At 40.5% G+C, this 19,863-nt stretch overlaps 1 protein-coding gene across 4 annotated transcripts; it reads left to right on the forward strand.

Annotated features, from left to right (window-relative positions):
* The first annotated feature begins 68 nt into the window (after nucleotides 1–68).
* rbm27 (RNA binding motif protein 27) lies at nucleotides 69–19,291 on the forward strand. 4 transcript variants are annotated; one of them, XM_084374168.1, is made up of 21 exons: nucleotides 69–233; nucleotides 1,920–2,038; nucleotides 3,549–3,676; nucleotides 3,852–3,931; nucleotides 4,441–4,646; nucleotides 5,119–5,433; nucleotides 5,997–6,224; nucleotides 7,830–8,015; nucleotides 9,583–9,729; nucleotides 9,944–10,097; nucleotides 10,763–10,916; nucleotides 11,314–11,547; nucleotides 11,631–11,753; nucleotides 12,445–12,570; nucleotides 12,746–12,820; nucleotides 12,926–13,108; nucleotides 13,214–13,318; nucleotides 14,953–15,174; nucleotides 15,305–15,388; nucleotides 15,495–15,614; nucleotides 16,572–19,291. In XM_084374168.1, the coding sequence occupies exons 1-21, from the start codon at nucleotides 175–177 to the stop codon at nucleotides 16,671–16,673; spliced, it is 3,150 nt and encodes a 1,049-aa protein (XP_084230294.1). In that variant the 5' UTR covers nucleotides 69–174; the 3' UTR covers nucleotides 16,674–19,291. The 4 variants fall into 4 exon arrangements, with proteins under 4 accessions (XP_084230294.1, XP_084230296.1, XP_084230295.1 ...); XM_084374170.1 differs by having other exon boundaries at nucleotides 13,214–13,312; XM_084374169.1 differs by having other exon boundaries at nucleotides 5,122–5,433.
* Nucleotides 19,292–19,863: the final 572 nt, after the last annotated feature.

A 19,863-nucleotide genomic window follows, 5' to 3' on the forward strand; every position in this document is an offset into this window, starting at 1 on the left:
CGCCTGGCCCGTTTTACGACAAGTCAACTTGTGTTGCCATGCCGTAAACCACTTCGTCCGAACTGCCAGTGAAGAGAGACAAACGGCCTGAAAGCTTATAAATTTATAGACGATGAAAGTAGGGTTATCAAAACGCACTTTCATTTTATAGACAGTATTCTAGTCTTTCTCACGATGATCATAGAGAATGTTGAAGCCCTGAAGTCATGGCTGGCAAAACTACTGGAGCCAATGTGAGTGTTGAATTGGAAATGACATTTAGGTTGCATGCTACGTAGCTACGTTAGCTAGCTAGCTAGCTAGCTAGCCAGTGGGTTAGCCAGGCATCAATGTGGGGCTTGCTAGAATCTGATGACAAATTCTCGCACGAGTTAGCTAACCACCGTCGCCGCTAGCTGGCTGTTAATAGCAAAGAGAGACAGCGCTTTTGATAAACAAGCGAATGCTAAAGATTAAAACAATATTGTGCACGATGTAGCACGTTTGTTGGAGCGCTATTTTGGGGCAGTCCAGCAAGCAGCTGGCCCACGATTATTTGACTTTATCCCAGCTCTGAAGCAAGCCACGAAGCTGCAACAGATAGCCTAACTCGTCTGCTGCTGCTTGTGATTAAAATAGTAGTAAGTGTTGAGTGTGATGGACTTTTGCAGCGTTATGTGATATGTTTGTTGCATTTGTTAAAACTGGAAATGTTTGTCACCATAGTTGCACACACTCTTACTTTGCTCCCTTTCTTTCTAATGTAAATGACTTTGTAATTACAGTAGGATAAAGATGCTGACAAAGAACTCGTTTAAATGCATTGATGGATTTGAATATGTAAGAAAGTGGGGTTGATATGTAGAGGGGTTGACGTGTAAGACACACAGGCTCTGTTTAGGTGATGCTGTAACAGTCACTTACTGTCCCACAGAGACAGCCATGTCTTGAAAGTGCTGCCAGCTTGCTGCACTCTCATTCTCTGAGGGGAAAATAGCTTCATAGGGAAAGTAGTTGAATCTTGGTTGTTTTTGTTATCTTTAAATCCTAGAAATTATAATTGGCTCAGAACTGAAGAAGCGTCTTGGCTGAGAGGTGAAATGTCTACAAGAAACTGAAACAAGTCAAGTTGCCTGCGATAGAGCACTTAGTATATAATTGGCTAAGCTTTAGGAACATTAACTTTTTTTACTTTTCACTTGCTAATTTTTGATCACTGGATGTTTAAGTTAAAGTAGTTTTGAGAGTGTGTTGGTGATATGTCAATAGCCTCATGACCTGCTTGCTGAGAGAGCTTGTAGTATGATCTATTATCCCTTTTAAATGTTTTTTAAAATAAAGCATATAGTAGGATTTTTAGGCTTTTATAACGTTCTTTCCCTACAAGCTTTGGCAAGGGTCTCACTTGGTACTGAATGTTATGTTATATTACAGAGTATGGTGTTTGCATGCATCAGTAGGTGGACACCACAGTAGCACACCTCATTGACAAACAGTATACTACAGTTGGTTAAATAATTAAGTAGTGTTGTCAAGATACTGGAATTTCTAACTCTTATACAATACTATGATAATTATTGATATTCAATACTCTGTTCGATACCACAGGCACTACATCGAGGGCATACATTTTTAGTTTTTTTTTTAAATGAAAAGATAGGTATAACAAGGCTGCATGTGAAGAACAACAGCATTTAAGTTAATTTAGATCTGGTGGAGGTGAAAATATGTGGCTGTGATAGGGTTGCATGTGTCAACTCGCTGTTGGAGAGGGGGGCAAAAAGCAGAGAGCTAGTCCTGCTGCATTGATACTGCAAAAAATGTGTATCAAACCTGTTTCAAATATTCAGAATCAATATGTATTGATATATCAGTATTTTTTTATTTACTATGATAAATGTAACTCGAATTTCTAAAATCACATATATTTTAACCCGCAGATGTGATGCTGACCCGTCTGCATTAGCCAACTATGTGGTGGCTCTTGTAAAGAAGGACAAACCAGAGAAGGAGCTGAAAGCACTTTGTGCTGATCAGCTTGATGTCTTCCTACAAAAAGGTATGAACTCCCCAAAGAGCTCCTGTGTCAGTGTGAGTGAACACGACATGCTGTTTTGATATTGACCCTACTGTTTGCCTGTCAAGAAAGTAATGCGGACATGGTCTTCCAGCAGATATTTTGATCTTTTGGCTAACGAGGGAAAAGCATTTATTTTTCTCCCTCCACCGACAATAGAGCCTTTGCAGTTATGTCATAAATCCTCTTGGAATCATAGCCGGTGGCATTATGGTGGTCCATCAATCTGATTATTGGCAAATAGGATATGAGGATTAGATAGAAAAACAACTTTATGTAAACATGTTGATGTTAAAAGGGCAAAATGGAGATAGAAGAAGGTTCAATCAGAAACATAAGAAATTAGTCTGAAAGACGAGCTATATAACTGACAGCTAGGGTGAGAGGGATGGTCATATTTAGCTGGTCAGACACTATACGTAGGTCAAGTCACTTTATTTATATACCACATATAAAAGCAACAGGAGTTCACCTGTACTGTACACCTCAAGTACTTTCCAGTGATAGCAAATTAGTTAATCTGCCTCAATACAGGTATGCATGATTAAAGAAATTTAAGGTACATAAAAGGAAATAATACAGTTATAAAGAGTAAAATGGTCATAAAGGATATGATCAAAATTAATATAAATAAGAAATTCAATTAAACCAACAATAATGTATAAGCAGTAAGGATGTTAATTGTAGAAAAGAAAAGATGTGTATGTAATACATTTGAGTTAGTTTTGCATTTTGCAAAATGTTAATGCAGCATCAAATTTAAGTGGTGACATGGCCAAAATGCACAGAAATGGATTAAGACTGTCTTTAAAATTCCTTCCAGACCGTAAGCTTAATTTACACATTCAGAGATGCAATGAGCTGTATATTATCGCCATCTACCAATTGTGGGTCCCCAATACGGCCACCAGAGGGGGTGTTAACATCAGTTGAAAGTACCCCTCTAATGTCTCCAGGCTGAATTACATGAAGCATCAACTTGTTTCGCTTGAGTTGGATCAAGCTGTCTTTCCTTATATGATTGACATCATTAAATGGTTTCCCTTTACTTTGAATTGTACAGTATAATAACAGTCACAGGGGAACGATAAAACCACAACAAAGTTAGGAAGTGTAAAGCCTTTGGAATAACATACTTAAAGATTGCAGTAAATTAATTATTCAAATTATCTCCTTTAATGTACTTTGTTTGTTTTTTTGTGGGTGTGTATATGCATTTTCTCCTTCATGTACTTTTTTATTTATCAAGCAGCTTTTTCCTGTTTTATCTCTGTGCTCTCTCTGCGTTTATTGCTCACTTGGTGTTTATTAGACTTTGGTTATATTTAGCCCACCAGGAGCACAGAAGTATTTAGTGAAGTGTGATTCAGGAGAAATGTTAGTACATTTCATGCCTAAGGGGCAGGTTGCTCTTTGAGGGAGAATGGGCAAAACTGCTCATGATTCAAGTGGAAGATTGACTCTGTTCACAAACTTCCTTTTGTCATTGCAGAGACAATGGGATTTGTCGATAAACTTTTTGAATGTCTGACAACCAAGAACTACCTGGGAATTCCTGCTGCCAAGGAGGCTCCTAAAGAGGAGGTCAAACCACCAGCAGTCAAGTCTGATGCTGTGGAGGTGAGAAGAATTTATTTGCTTTGTTTAGTCTCTAAACATTGATTTTTGAGACAAACTATTCATTGTCAAAGTGCTTTTTGTGGAAAAGGAAAAAACAAAACAAAAACAGATGGTGGTTCCGTTACTGTTCAAAAGTTTTTGTTTTAAATTAAATGTCTGTTTTTTTCCCCTCAAGGCTGAAACTCCAGAGGAGGACAGAGAAAACAGGCGGAGGAGAAGTCCTCTGAGAAACCGCCCTGACTTCAACGAGTCCAGGTATGGCTGTGGCTTCAGGGATATGTTTCACCTTGGTTTAATGATCAAGCACAAGGCATGCATAGATACTATTCTGACATGTGAGACATATGGATCCTTAACCCCAGTCTCATGCTAAAATTTCCACTACAGCATCTTCTTAGCATATGGATACATTTGTATGGTTGGTTTGAAGTCCCATGAGTCATGCTTTTAGTTTGATGAGAGCCCAGGTGTCCAGTAACCTGTCCCTTGACTATAGCATGACTAGTCAATAACAGGTGACTGCTGGTCTGTCATTTAAAACAACAGCTTAAGAGTTTAATGAACTTAACGCCTGCAAACAACATATAAAGCCATACTCATCACTTCGTCCTTATGGCAAAAATATTGTTTCTTTTATTATTAAACAGTTTCATAAGTTTCACAACAGTCACTCATCACTTCATCATGCATAACATCTCTTAAACGTGTCTGTTGGTTAAATGTAGTAATTCATTCATAATCCCTCTAACTCATCAACCACACAGGAGCCGCGATGACAGGAGGCGAGACGAGCGCAAGCGCCGCGACTTCGATCGGCACGGAAAAAGCGGCAGCGACTCCCACCGTGAGCGGGAGCGCCACGAGCGTCGCAGGGGAAGCCCTCGTGGGAGGAGCTACAGCCGCAGCCGAAGCCGGAGCAGGAGCGGCAGCCGAGGAAAGAGCAGGGACAGGGAGCACAGAGGAGGCAGAGGTGAGAGAAGTTACACCCCCCCCAAACACACACACGACCAATAACAACAGCACAGGGGACCAGACCCAGGAGTGCAAAAGTTCCTGAAGCACCTGTCGGCACAGTTGAACTGTGCATTAGTGATGCATAGGTGCAGCTGCAGACATCCTGGGTGTGCTGGTGAGAAGAGGCTGAACAATTTTGGATGTGGTTGTTATATTGTTTTCTACTGGATTTCTGGTCAGTGTTGCTGGGAGTTGTTATCGATAAGGAGCAATGTGGACGGCAATGCAATCATATCAGTGGGGATTCAACAACACAGGCTGGAACTGGCCTTATTACCCGCAAGGTTAATCTACATCCCTGAGTGTTTGGCATGATGAGTGAAGTAGCTTAAAACTTACAGCCTTTGGATTTTTTTCTGTAGTCCACTACTTTACTTTAATACTTATTAATGTTTTGCTAAAATGTCTCTGTTTCTGCTCGTCTTCAGCAGACTTCAAGTCAAAGTTTGAGTTGGAAAGGAAGGACACAGACTGCTACAACTCCTCCACCACATCCGGCTCCCAGCAGCAGCACCCGCCACCTCTCCTGCCCCTGCCCACACCTCCTCACCCCTTTTCCTCCTCTTCGTCGTCCGCCGGAGTCTCGGGAGCTGGAGGCGTTCCCATAGCAACACCGGCTCACCTGCCCGACAGCACGACGGACAGCTGGTCTGGCTACTACGCCGCCCAGAGGCAAGATGGTGTCAACAAGCCGTTCAGCAACAAGGGTCCTTCACTCAAACAGCGTTGCAGGGATTATGATGGTAGGAACCAAGTGAATCATCCTTTCCGCTTTTTCATTTGATTTCTGCTTTTATTCCTTTCCTCCATCTCAGAGACTATTGTAAAGTTTGCCCTGGCTATGGTGTAATCTCTGCTGTTATCTTCCCATGAGAGTTAATGATTGCCTTGTTTAGTCTTCTCACTAATGACCACTGTTTAGCAATCCCTTCTCCAGAGAGTGAAGGTTCAAATTTACCCACTGTCCCTGTAGCACACTGCTTTCTGTCACAGTGCTCAAACACAGCCACAAGGGACCCAGTTCCTTAATGAGACTGTGGGGTAAATACATGCACTGTAGGTCTTAGCTGATATGAACTAGGACCATCCTTTAATCTGTCATCTTGTTTATTTATTCTCTTTTATTAAGTTTTTATTCTTCACATTTTTGAGAATGGGTTTGATTGCCAGGAGCATAAACCCTTTTTGAACTTTTTGAAGGTTACAGAGGTATCTGATGAAACTAAAAGTTTTGTAGGTCTTGCTCAGAGAATGTTTCTTTATGCTGTCCTAAACCTCTACACCTACGTTTCCCTCCCTCACACAGAAAAGGGATTTTGCGTCCGTGGCGACCTTTGTCCATTCGACCACGGAAACGACCCTCTCATTGTCGATGATGTCAATCTGCCGAGCATGATTCCGTTTCCACCGCCGCCTGTCATGCCCCCCGCCGGCCTGCCCATGCCCCCAATCACTGAGCCACCCCCTCCCCTTAGGATGCCTGCGATGCCACCCTACGGTCAACCACCACCACCGGGCGTCTTCCCCATGACTGGTGAGTAGTACCACCACACCAGTGCATTAATGGCAACTGCTAGAAACTGCATATGTTTGATGTGAACTGTTACATTTCCAGTTGCATTTTGGTAAATGTAAGAGTGACGGATGAATGCAGCTAGTTGTAGTAACTGCCCTCCTGGCGCTTGTTTGAACAGTAAGACCTGTTTTTCCTCCATGTGTGGTAATTTGCTCCTTTAGCAATTTCTCATTTGGTTTTATTGAGATTGAGACTGGTTATAAAAGATGATGATAAGAAATCTTTTTTCTCTTTTCTTGTAGTGTAGCCTTTTAATTTTAAAAGTGTATATATAGTTTTTTTCAAGTTGTAAAGGTATACTTTCACTATCTTGGTTGTTATCGTGACCCTTGTTTTTATTTCTTTCATGTGTGTACGGTATGAATCAGCATAATCTGTAGACTACATTATGCGTGACATAACAGGTTGTTTTTTTTGTACCTGGTGGAAGGAAAAGCCTTTGACGAGGCTGACCTGTTTCTTGCATAACATTCTGCCTTTCCATTTCACAATAACAGAGCAGCACATTTTAGTTCAGCATATTTTAACTTCTTGAATAGGACTGTTTTGTGCCATAAAAAAACCTGCTCACTCAGCATGGTGGAGAAATAAACATCACAATCTGGAGGCAGTTTGAGTGCAAGCCAGAAAAAAATCAGTTTGGAGCATAATAGAGTTTATTTGTGAGATATTCGATGGTTTCAATAGTTTTCATGTATTTATGCATTTCCCTAGCCTGTATGAGCGTCTGTGTTTTGAGGATTGTTTGTCTGACACAACAGTTCTTTTGGGCTCTTTTGTTCAACTTAAAATTGATAGCGAGTTGTTCTGAGATTACCATTGACAGCTTCAGTCAAAGCTCCTAAATTATGTATTTGTTCCTCCTCCTTTCAACCTTTAAGTCTTATCCGTGTTTTAGTTTTGCTGCATGAATGTGACTTAATGAGCAAGCGAATAGTTGCTGATTAAAACAGTGCAGTACAGTTGTTGCTTATTTCACAGCCACTGCTGTGATTGCGCTGCTTCTTGAAATGATGATGTGTTTTTGTCTGATTTGCCTTAAGATGCCAAATTAATTGATTGCATGGAACAGTTGTTATCACTTCTTGGTGCCTTCATTGTCATATTAAAACAACCAGTTTGTCATGAAAAAAGTTGTAGGGTAACACTTTATAATATCCATCATTAATAAATGGTAAATTAATAGCTAATCAAACTTCAGATATTAGCTATATCACTGTTGACAAACTCTGAAATGCTTTATAAACCATTTGTTGAGAAATTATTTATTATAAAGTTACAACTGATGCTTATTATACTTTGTAAATTATTAATATATGCGGGGTAGTTCATTTAAACATTAATTAATTAATGTTTAGAAACCTTTACTTTAATTATTTATAAAGCATTTTATTCTTTGTTAAGAGCCAAATAACTATTAACTGAAGTTTAATCAACTATTAATTTACCAGTTATTAATGGTGGTCGTCATAATGTGTTACCAGTAGTGGTAGTTCAAACCAAGGCTCACTGTCATACCTGCGATATACCTGAGACATTAGCTTGGGCTTGTGTCTCCCTCAGGACCCCCACTGATAGCAACCAGTGGGATCGATACCCCCAACCACCAAACGGCAATCACTTCTTCTCCTCCTATTGGACCGCCTGGTGTGGGGCTGCCACCTACTCTTCCTCCTCCTCCTCCTCCTCCACCTCCTCCCTCCTCGTCCTCATCTGTGTCTCTTCGTCCCCAATATGTCCAGTCTGAATGTAAGCAGTGAAGCTTTTCCTATTCAGATTGGGACTGTCTGTTTGGGTGGCGACATTGCTGTGGCTCCGGCTCTTTTTCCTGATCTGACTTTTCTTTAATCATTTTCTTTTAGTTATAGTAAATCAGACTTGATAAGTTAGAACTGAACCACAATGAGTTGTATACTGTAAGTTAAGTGGCTTTTGTGTTTCTGTTTTCTGTCATTTTAAGTTGGTTTGTGTGTGATGTTGTAGTGTATGCAGTGTGTCGTGTTCATGTTTCTTCAGGCTGCAGTAACAGCTGTTGACCAGCAGGTAGCACTGTTAATTAACCTAACAGACAGCAGCTATGCACAATTAACATGAACTCTTCTACAGCTTTATTGTGTTAAGTGCTTTCCCTGTAATTCGGCTCATGAATAATTACACAGTTATGCAGAAAAGCTAAGACTTAGTTGAAATGGAGTGGGTCTATTCTGAGTTAATTACAAACTCAGTTTTTGACCTTAATTGCACTCAGATAGTCAAACTGTCACAAAAGGTCCCATTTTGTTAAAGTGAAGTGTGGTCCAGGAAAAGAGTCATGTCTCATCTTTTAGAAATATTTTTTCTATTAGTTTTATTTATTTATTTTCTTTATATGTACATTTGGTTCTATCTTTGTCAATATTGCGTCTTTGTTTTAAGTACTACACAGAGCTGTATTTAACTTAAAATGTCACAGGTAGCTGTCACTAGGGATGGGAACTGATAAGATTTTATAGATACCAATGCCAATATCTACTCTGCTTATCGCTTTGATCCTTTACTGATTCACTTATTGATTCCTGAGTCCTCAGTTTTAGTCGAACTGGTTGTAGCTTGAAAAGCCAGCTGTAGCAACAGTCTGTCATCATCTAAAATGATGAAATAAAATAATATTTTTATGTTATTCATTTTCATTTAGGTCTGAAAATGAATAACACATATTAGGCCCATGCAAGTCTGCTTGCATGGGGCTAATGTTACTATATCGTAACAAGTATATTTACCATCAGCAAAGGACATACTAGGTTGGGAAGCAGAAGCACTCAGGTGTGTCAAATACATTGCATTGCTGGAATTAAAAATCATATTGAGTAGAAAGATATTTCAGCATATTGTGAATGTTTTCACTCTTACTTGAAATTATAATTTTACAGACCTTATACAGTGTTTTAGACTTGTTTTGTGAAATGAACACTCCTACTTTTCACCATGACTCCAGCTTGTTGCAAGCTTCCGGCAGCATAGACACATGAGTTTGACGTCATTCGGCAACAATGATAAAAAGAAATGCTCATTCTTAATCTGTTTTTCGATTCCCCTCCCTAGGTGTCACTTCATTGGACACATTTAAAATCCCCCAAACGATGCTTTTATTTATGCTTTTATCTCATTTATTTATACATGTTGGGCTGCATGATTTTGTTGTGTCATTTTATTCTTCTCGGGTCCTTTTTTTGTACTTTGTAAAGTTTTTTCACAAAGTTTTGTGACAGTTAAAAAGTGTTTCCAATTCCCTCTAAGCCTGCGTGTTCATGAGTGTGTCTCCATTTTTGCACATTAGATAATTATGATCCAGAGGGCTATAACCCAGAATCCCCAGGCCTGACTGCAGCAGGGCGTAACCCGTACCGTCAGTTCATTCCCCGAGTGCAGACACAGCGATCCAACCTCATCGGCCTCACCTCCAGCGAAGGACAGGGCTCCAGAGGTAACAACTATCAGCCTTTTTAGTGCCGACACTCTTCAACAAAGAAATCCTGGGCAGTGGGCGCTATTGGGTTGATGTGAATTGATTAGAAAAGTGTGGATGCTTGTGTAAATAAAAGTTTAGAATTTATAAATGTAAACACCTATGTTTAATTAATTATTATATGTATTTATTATTGTTTCTTCATCATTTTGTCTGTTTGTGCGTCCTCTAGCTGCCAACATAGTGATCCAGACAGAGCCTGCCACTGTAGCCAGCACTCCTGGAAGTAACGTGTCCCGTTTCAACACGGATCAGGATAATAGGAAGAGAACCATGGGACCCAGTACAGCTGAGGGACCAGCAGCTAAAAAACCCTGGATGGAGAAGTAAGGACTGAAAGACACGCACACATTTGAAAAGTTTCACTCTGAAATTAGACATTAAAATCTGTAATCTGTTCAGCATCAGCATTATGTGGTACCATCCTAATCAAAGAAGTTGTCCTCACTTCACATGGCAATAAAGCACTGCAAAGATGGAACAGTGAAGGTCCTCTTGAGAAATATTTCCACAGCTAACACAGCAGTTACTGAATATTTTATTCGTGATAAAGCTCGGGGATATGAAATTTCCACAGTTTGCCCAGAGCGATCATCTGCACTTTATACCTTCCCCAAATAGAAGCAGGTATTGTGAGGACATTTGAAGAAACTGGCTGGTTGAAATTCGATCATACAAATTGGTGACTCATAGGTCAGGAGCTAATCTTTTGTCTCAGCTGTGGGAAGCAGGTTCACACACACATCCCCTGACTGAGATGCTTACATTGGTGAGGCTCTACTAGTGATCCATCTTGGGTGTCAAGCGTGGACATGTGGTCAGCTGTTATACCTTTTAGAAACTTCAGTATGAAGGCAGAAACCTGAACCTCAGGTCATCAATCTGGGTTCCATTTCACTGCCCAAAATGATCATTAGCTTTTCCAGTTTTTCCAAAATAAATGCTGTGGGATACTAAAGTTGTAAACATCACAATCTTCTTCTCGTTTCAGGCCGAATTTTAACAACCAACATAAGAGCAGTTTCCCCAAGAGGTATCACTATGTGAACACCAAGTTGGAGGTGCGCAAGGTCCCACGTGAGCTCAACAACATCACCAAGCTCAATGAGCACTTCAGCAAGTTTGGAACCATCGTCAACATCCAGGTAAAATACATCATTTGCTGCCGTAATTTCTCTTAACAGTCCAAAACCTAAAGACTTTGCATGTACTACCATAAATGACAAAGATACGCAGCATTTTTTTTTTTACATTTAAGAAGCTTGAACCAGCAAATGTTTGACTTTAGTTTGACAAAGAAAATAAATGATTAATTGATTGTCAAAATAGTTGGTAATTAATTTTCTTTCTGTCTTTAGTTATAGAATGATGGTCATGCTACTTTGTATAATGTTCTCAATTTGCCTTTTTTTTTAATTGGATGTGTAGAATTCTGAACAAAAAAATGAATAGCTCAATGTTCAGCAGTGAGTTCATGAAGTTCAGCTCTGCAGAAGAGTTTATTTCGTTATATACACAATACCTGACCTGCACGCTTTCCAGGTGGTGTTTGGCGGAGACCCTGAAGCGGCATTGATCCAGTACACAAAAAATGAAGAGGCCAGACGGGCCATATCCAGCACCGAGGCGGTCCTCAACAACCGCTTCATTCGTGTGTACTGGCACCGCGAGCCGGGCACCAACGCCACAGGGCTCCAGCAGCAGGAGCAGAGCTTAGGGAGCCAGGCAGTCGGGGCAGCACCCAGCCAGGGGCCGCCACACAGCTCTATGCATAAGGTTAGTATAAGAGCTGAATACACAGAAGTCCTTCGTCTTTTCTTACTGATCTCTTAGTGTTACCCCGTTTCTGAAACCATCAGATCAAGCAGCACAGTCCAGCAGCCTACGTGTTGAACAAGACTGTGCCCAAGCATCGCCTGCCAGCGGTGGCTGGGATCACAGCTACAAACAAGCCGGACAGCCTGAACCCAGACATTGTCACTGTACGTTATAGTCTCTGTACGTGTGTGTGTGTGTGTGTGTGTGTGTGTGTCAGGTGATGTCAGACGTGGGGTTGAAGTAGCATTTTCATGTAGATTGTTCTGTTTTGTTTCTGTTGAGTTTGAATGTACTGTGTTTTACGATGATAAAATTACTGTTTTTTGTAAATGGAGTCTGGCAAGAGTGATATAGCACTTGTTTCTGGTTAATAGGATTTTACTCTTTATCAAAAAGGTCTATGTCTGTAGGGATCTTTTCTGTAATGTTGTCAGACACTTGGTATATAATCTCGCTCTTTTAGTGGACTTACTTTGATGGTCAAAGATGCCCACAAGGACTACTTTGCTGCCAGCTGAGGTGACCACCTTGACCAGTTTCAAAACTTTTTGTATTGAAATCCACTTTGGAACATGAATGTTTGTGCCAAATTTCACAGAAATTCAGTCCTTTCAATAGCTGTCAAGACATTTCACTTAAAAAATGCCAACCTCATGGTGGTGCTAAAGGAAAAGTCAGAGGGTCACCAAAGTCATTCAAATTAATCATCTGAGGACCATGAATGTCTGTGCAGCATTGCATAACAGTCCGTTCAATAGTTGGACTGGGAGTTAGTTAACAGTGCATTCTTGTTTGTGTCTATTGCAGCTGTCTACCACCTCATTCTGATTATCTAAATGTGTTGCTCTCTCTTAGGTGGCGCCTGCACTGACAAACACCCAGAAGAACCCCTACACTTCCATAGCCCTGAAGTCCTCCTCAAAGAGCCTTGGGAAAACTGGAAAAGCACTAGAAGCGCAGGAAGTCCTCAAGAAGAAACAGGCATGCTGCTTAATTTTTAATGCAAATTTTGACTGGTGCGAGAATAGCAAAGCCGGGATTAGCCATTTGTTTTTCCCAGGGGCCACCGATGAGAAATGAAATTTTCACCAACAGCATATAGTGTTTTTTCCACCTCTCTGACTATATTTTATTTATTGTCTTTCTTTTCGTTTAGGAGGCATTAAAGCTCCAGCAAGACATGAGAAAGAAGAAGCAAGAGATGTTAAAGACGCACATCGAGTGGCAGAAGGTAAAACTGGCTTCAACACCCCTTCGTCTCTCTTGTCTTTACCCTCTCTGATTCTGCCTTTCACACCTTCTTCTCCCTCACCGCTTATCCGTCTTCTTCTTTCAGGCCTTGATAAATCGCCTGGAGAAGAACCGAGGGATGAAACCTGAGGAGAGGGCCAACATCATGAAGACACTGAAGGAGCTGACGGAGAAGATCGCACAGCTGCAGAACGAGATGAACCCTAGCCCTGCCTCCCAGGCGCCCGGTGCCAAACCCAACCACAGCCAGTCCAAGACCAAGACTGATGTAAGTTTTGGTCCTTTTTGGCCAGCATAGATACTGTTACTGTGTAAACTGTGGGTAGGGTAACATCAATATACACCTTAACTTTTTCTTTTGATATGTGACCAGGCCCAGAAGGAGTTGTTGGACGCTGAGCTGGACTTTCACAAGAAAATGAGCTCTGGAGAGGATACAACAGACCTCAAGAGAAAACTGGGACAACTACAGGTGGAGGTAATGCACACACATACACGTACATAGATGGTACATAACCACAGAACAGTGATCTGAAAAGATGGCTAGAACTGACACACACAGGTCAATGACAATGACGTGGACTTCATCAACATTTTTCTTAAGGCTGAATTTGAGGATGTCATTTCAAAAAATGCCCTTAGAGGAAGTCAGCAGACAGGATATTACCCAACACTGCCTGAATGTATGTACGTAGAAAAGAGAGACGTTAACATGCAAATCCAAATCAAGTTTAACAGGTGAACAGCACTTCTGCAAATGAAGGATATAAATAGTAGTCAAGCTATGCGTAAATGGATACCAAAAATACAAATAAGGCAACTTTTTAATCCTCAGAGAGGAATAAATAATACAAATAACATCCTCAGTGTTCAGTTCTTTTAATTCCACCATCAATTAAATTGATTCTTTGGGGAAATACTGAAGAATCATGTGTGTACAAGAAGTCTAGCCCTTTTTTTGTACATCACAGAAGCTTTACCTGAAGAAAATGTGTGTTTCTTCTTTAAGCTACAAGTGACATGTTAATGGATGACTTTATAATCATATCAAAACTCATAGACACTAATACAGTAGTTGAGTCAACGATTGATCAGGAGCTTTACAATGTATGTATGTATAAGGGCACATGATGATAATAAGAAGTACTGTATGATACTATGCCATCACACGGTTTCTCTTTGTTTGAATTCAAGTTTAGTTTTATTTGAATCATCAACCAGATATGTTGTTTTCCACACTCATTATGACTTATTAACGGAAAATAACACAAATCGGTGAGTGTGCTTGCTGAGGCTAGTCATTAAAAAGTTAAACGAAATAGTTCTTGTCGTTCATGAAAAGAAAAGTTTTCCCTGCTTTTTGCTGCATCCAAATGTGTTAGCCAGCCCCCACATCTCCCCCTCCTCTAAACTGGCAGCGCTCAGACGAGGTCGTCTGTGTCGCAAGATCAGTCGAACAAGAACATAGCTTTTGTTTGCAACACCCTGCCTGGCATGTTTCCCCCCCTCTACCCCTGTGGGTGCTAAATTAGCTTAGTTGTTAAAAATGCATACTCACCCCTCCCACCCATCCAAACCCAACCCTCCTTCTGCACATTAAACTGCAGCCACTTAAGCAAGCCCCGAGGAGCAGCCGCTAACGAAAGCCAAATCAGACACGGGTCCTACGCTGATGGAGCCCCGTCTCATTAAAATTTGAGCCGCTGGTCCTTGTAAGAAAATCGCGGGATGACAATTAGAGGGAGAAGTGAGGGAGGGACAAATGGAAGAGAGAGTGGTTATGAGGTTGTGGAGTGGTTAGGAAGCAAGATGTCACTTTAAAAATGGAGGAGTGACAACTAATGGTGAAGGGCAGAGAGGGACGGAGGAGGCGACCAGAGCCAAACATGTAGAGAGTGCTTACGCTCCAAGGATGAGAAAAATGTGTAATATTTTGTCTTTGCTGTAGCTTACTACACAAATTAAGATTTGATGTTGTCATGCTTACATCCAGTCACAATCTGTTTTCCACATCTGTTCATGATGATTTTTTTAACACAGCCAGGTGGCGCCCATTTATTCAGCCAGCCAGTTGTTTTATAACCTCAAACATCCCGATCTGTCCTCCTCCAGGCGACTCGGTTGGGTCTGATACGGCCTCCAGCAGGTCGAGGTCGTGGCAGAGGCAAGATGCCCCTGGAGCCCGGTTCGATGCACGTGGGCCGCGGCAGGGGCCGAAGCCGGGAGATGATGGCTCGCAGCGTGAACCGCATGGTGGTCGACCACAGACCCAGAGCCCTGGCTATTCTGGGGGTCACTCAGGAGGAGAAGGAAGAGCTGATGCCTCACTTTGTGGTAAGGACTGCGCTGTTCTTTTTTGTATTATTTAGTTAAAAAAGATTAAATATTAAAGGGGAGTTGCACTGAATTTAAACTTGATTATTGAACATTCATTCTGATCTTTTTTTTTCCTTTTTAATCTTAGAAATTTGGTGAGATCGAGGACGTCCGTGATCAAGACGCCAACAGTGTCGTAATGACCTTTAAGACACGAAGCGAAGCAGAGAATGTAAGCCACTGCCATGACTCTAAATCAGACCAGTTTTTGGGGGTTTTACTGGCACAAAATCGGTGAAGGCTGTCATTGCAACTTGCCCTCTTGCTTTGTTTTCTAGGCAGCTAACCAGGGAGCCAAGTTCAAAGGTCGTGTACTGCAGATTTCCTGGTTCAAGCCCAAGACACCCTCCGTTTCAACAGAGCCAGAGGAGGTGGAGGCTAAAGATGAGGACAATGCGGTGAGAGACATCACACTGGCATGTGTAGCATGTCTCCATGTGTTATCATTAGTAACATAAGCAGCATACAGTCACCCAGATACGGGGAAACTTCAAGAAGTTTTAGTTATATTCACAGATTTCACTTGTGCATTTCTTTCCAGTGCTTCTAAATTTTTCACCACAGCTCCCAATGGAAAATCAGGGCAAGCCTCTCAGTACTAAGAGCATCTGAGCCCTTTGAGTAAAACTGCATTACTGTCAGGTGAAATCCTCGTACTGTATTTTCATGTTTTTGAGTTGCGTTTTTGAGGCTGCAGTCTGACTTGTGCGCAAGAACCTTCCCGTCACTTCAGTGCGCTTTGTATGATTTTTAGAAATCTTTGATAACAATTATGAAAATGTGTCTCCCTCTGGAAGCTGATCCACTCGAAAAGTCCCTCTTATTACAATCCTAATACTTTCTTATATACTCTGCCTGTTTCATGTAGTATGAGGAGACATTTTTTAAATACAAACTTTATAATAATCTACGTTTGTACATTCTAGTGCAGTTCAATACAACAACACTGCAATAAATACTTATAATGTTGCATTTGGTTGGCACTGGGTATGATGTGTTATAGTGCTGTATATTGAAACGTGTTTGTAGTGTTTTGGGTAGCACTTAACATTACAGCTCAGTAGTAATGTGGCAATAGTGGGGTGATAGTTTGATAATGAAGAGGTAATTAAGTAATACCAAGCAGCAAGTAATATGTTTCATGTGGAAAATTATTATTACAGATAATCTCATCTATCATGGGCACTAGTACACATTTGAAAAGCCTCTTGTATGTGTTGTAGCACTGACAAAATGAAACGGTATCTGTAAAGAAAATATGTGGCACAATGTAAAGCACCATCGCATAATCTTAATAAGTTTAAGAATTCAAAGCTAATCGGGAGATTTTTGTGTTTTTGTTTGATTTTCAACAGAAGGAAGCTAGCTCTTACTTGCCTGGTGAGGAAGAGGAAGAGGAGGAGGAAGAGGACGACGACGAAGACGACGAGTACGAGAGCCGGTCTTGGAGACGGTGAAGGCGCCGCGATTCGTCGTCGCCTGCTCTCCAGAAGAATCAGTCATTATTTTTCCCCACGTGCAGACAAAATCAATTCAACTGAAGTCACATTTTTTTTTTGTTCCTTTCCAGTATTTTGAAACAAAGTAATTTTAGACTCTAATCAAAGTAAAAACGTCTTTACTTTATTGTACATGAAAAGAAGTTGAGAGGGCTGATAGTTTTTTGTATCCCTCGACTAAACGATTATTTAAAGCATCTCACTTTTGCTGAGAAAGATAAATGTTAAGTTGTTCTTATAGATAGAAATAACCTATGTAAGTTTCAGTGTGCTTACCAGATGATAAATATCAGTAATGCACAACATTTGTGTCTACTGTGAATAGGTATTTTTATACATACTGTATTTAAGCTCTTTTCTCACCAGTTTTTTAAAGATCTTGTCCTCAGTTCAGGGACAGCCATTCCTTCACCGATAGAACGTTCTCTGTTGCTACCAGAGAGATATTTATTTATTTTTCCACTGCATAGATGCACTCTGCAGTACCTACATTGGCGCAGTGTGGTGTAGTTCTCCATTTCACTTTGCTCACAGTTTGTTTTGGTATGGGTTCACCCACAAAACATTAAAGGATCCTGCTATTTTTGACAGTGGCTCTCTGTCCTGGCATGAATTCATGGTAATTTGTGCATGTTGTATTCCTTAAAAAACAAAAACAGCCACCATACTGTACCGTGAGCACATTAGAGCCAGTGCAGGTACAGAAGGATACCAGTGCAATAGAAAAATCCAAACTATGTTTACAAATTGCCGTGTCCATGCACGTCAGATACAGTCTTGTAGTAAATTCTCCCCACTAAATGTCCAGTGCCACTCTGTGTAAATATAAACACCCACACAGGTGTTCTACATTTTCTACAGGAGTGTGTAACATTTTTCACTTGTTTAATTCTGTCTCCTGGTCGTCCAAAAGGCCAGACAGGACAGGGATCAGATCACCCATTTCAAAAGAAAAATGTGAGATCCATAGACAGGTGTTTGAATGTAATACTGAACAGTTGATTTTAATATATATATATATATATATATATAAATATATATATATAATTTCTTTGCCTTACACAATCAGCGGATGGCTGAATTTTTACAAGATTTGTGATTTACTTTTGTAAATTTTGTAAATGCTTCAAAGAGAACTTACTGTTGTACTTTTTTTTTTTTTTAGTTTCTTTTTCTGTCATTTTAAATAAATGACAAGGTTGTGTCAGGTAGAAAAAGGTCGAGCAAGAGTGCTTAGCGTCTCTGCTTACTCGCAAAGGATTTTGCATTTGTGTTAAACCAGTCCACGTTGATATTTCACTAAATTTGTCATTGAAGTAGCACATTTCTTTTGAAGACACTTTGAGAGCTGCTCTGAGCTGTGAAAAAAAAAAAAAAACACTCTGTTGGATGGCGCCTCACAATATTATTTGTGCATTAGTGCAGCTAAATATTGTCGTGCAGAACGTGCACCTTTCATGACAGAATTTGACTTTGCGTTTTTTGCCTTCTTTTCACATACTGTATTTTAGAATCCTCAGGGTGGGAGGAAAGGTTAAATGTGCCCGATGCAAGAAAATACATTTTTAGCCAGTTTTGTTGCTTTTCTGAAACAAATAACTACGTTTACATGCAGCCTATTGAAGTGTCGTTTGATGTGTGCTTATCATAAATCAAGTGATCATATCCAGTAACATAACCAGTCGAATGAAAGCACCAAAGCGAAGGAGAGAAATGAACTTGGTAGATGAACTGGATCAGTCGCACTACATTACACAAACATGCAGGCAGAAATAAGCATGTGTGTGGAATCTGCTACAGATTTCTGTCTGCGTGTGAAAACAGTCAGTAAGCCGAGAAATTGGAACAGATCACCTCCTTTTTTCTCTGGCATCACGTGAAAGTGTGCAGTGTTTGAAACGCACTGCGTGATTTCCTCCCACCTACACTGTCGGTAGCGCTCTTGTTTGGATTGCATATCTCGCTGTTGACTGATAACTCGGAAGCCTGCTGCCAGTGACCTCATGTTCCCAGCATCATCACTGTGTGGGTCAGAATGGGTTTCAGGTGTACGATGGAAAGCGGAAGCAGAATTTACTCGTGATTTTCTTTTTCACACGGGGTCACTGGCAGTTTGGAAAGGACAAACCTATACTGGCAGGGTTCTCGCTTGTGTGAGTGAGGATTCAGGGAAGGTCTCTCCCCCACTTTTTGTACTATCTTCTGTATGCTCCTATCACACAACGGTGTAAAAAAAAATGTAAAATGTTTATTGGATAATAGTTTTGGATTTGTTACTGTTTATATTTGCAGGATGTGGATGTATTTTCTTCATGTATTTTGTTTGTAAAAAATGGATTTCTAATTTACTAGCATGTTTGCTTTTGCCAATAAAGATGGAGGAATTGGGTGCTTGTAAGAGGATACAAAAGAAAAAGAAGAAAAGAAAAAAAAATACATTTTTGGATTGGATCTTGGAGAGAAAAAAAAAGAGAATTTTGATTTAAAGAAAGAAAATTGACTAAAAAAAAAAAAGTAAACATTGGCAAGAGGGGAAAAGATACGAGCAAAAGCATTCCAGAAAATATTACCTTAAACTCGTGTGTGGTCTCCTTTATTCTGCATGTGAACTGATAGAAACAACATAAGATTGCCATTTTGACTCTTAAAGGAAGAGTTCACCCATAATGAAAATTCATTATCCACTCACTCCCATGCTGCTGGAAAGTCCAGTGGGGTTTCTCAGCAAAACAGCGTTGCAGCATTCTCCTAAACAACAGAAGCAGATGGAGACTTGCATTTGAAATATCACAAAAAAAAATGTACCAAAAAAATGCCCATACAGCTTGTCCAGCGTAATCCAAGTCTTCAGAAGCCCCAAGATTGGAAATTGATTTTAAAAGATGGGGTGTGCACTAGTGCTGTGGCAGCTACAGTGAACATTTAGCCTTTAAGAGTGTGAGAATAACATCTTTTCTAATACTTTTTTGAGATATCTGGGCTTCCGGAGACTTGTATCACACCGGACAAGCTGTATGGAGCCCTTTTTAAAGTTTAAAAATAAGTCCCCATCAGCTCCAGAACTGTTTCGTGGACCACAAGACTTTCCCTGATTTTTCATCGGCATTGGGGTGAGTACATAATGATTGATTTTTCATTTTTGGGTGAG

Source organism: Pagrus pagrus, assembly GCF_965226575.1.
Source record: "Pagrus pagrus genome assembly, chromosome: 14".
In the NCBI taxonomy this organism is placed as follows: domain Eukaryota; kingdom Metazoa; phylum Chordata; class Actinopteri; order Spariformes; family Sparidae; genus Pagrus; species Pagrus pagrus.

Excerpts from the sequence above, each read along its gene's own strand:
- rbm27 (XM_084374168.1), top strand. The coding sequence starts at position 175 with ATGATCATAGAGAATGTTGAAGCCCTGAAGTCATGGCTGGCAAAACTA. Across the intron at positions 8,016-9,582 it reads CCAATATGTCCAGTCTGAAT|ATAATTATGATCCAGAGGGC; the intron begins GTAAGCAGTGAA and ends TTTGCACATTAG. Across the intron at positions 12,571-12,745 it reads AAGTCCTCAAGAAGAAACAG|GAGGCATTAAAGCTCCAGCA; the intron begins GCATGCTGCTTA and ends CTTTTCGTTTAG.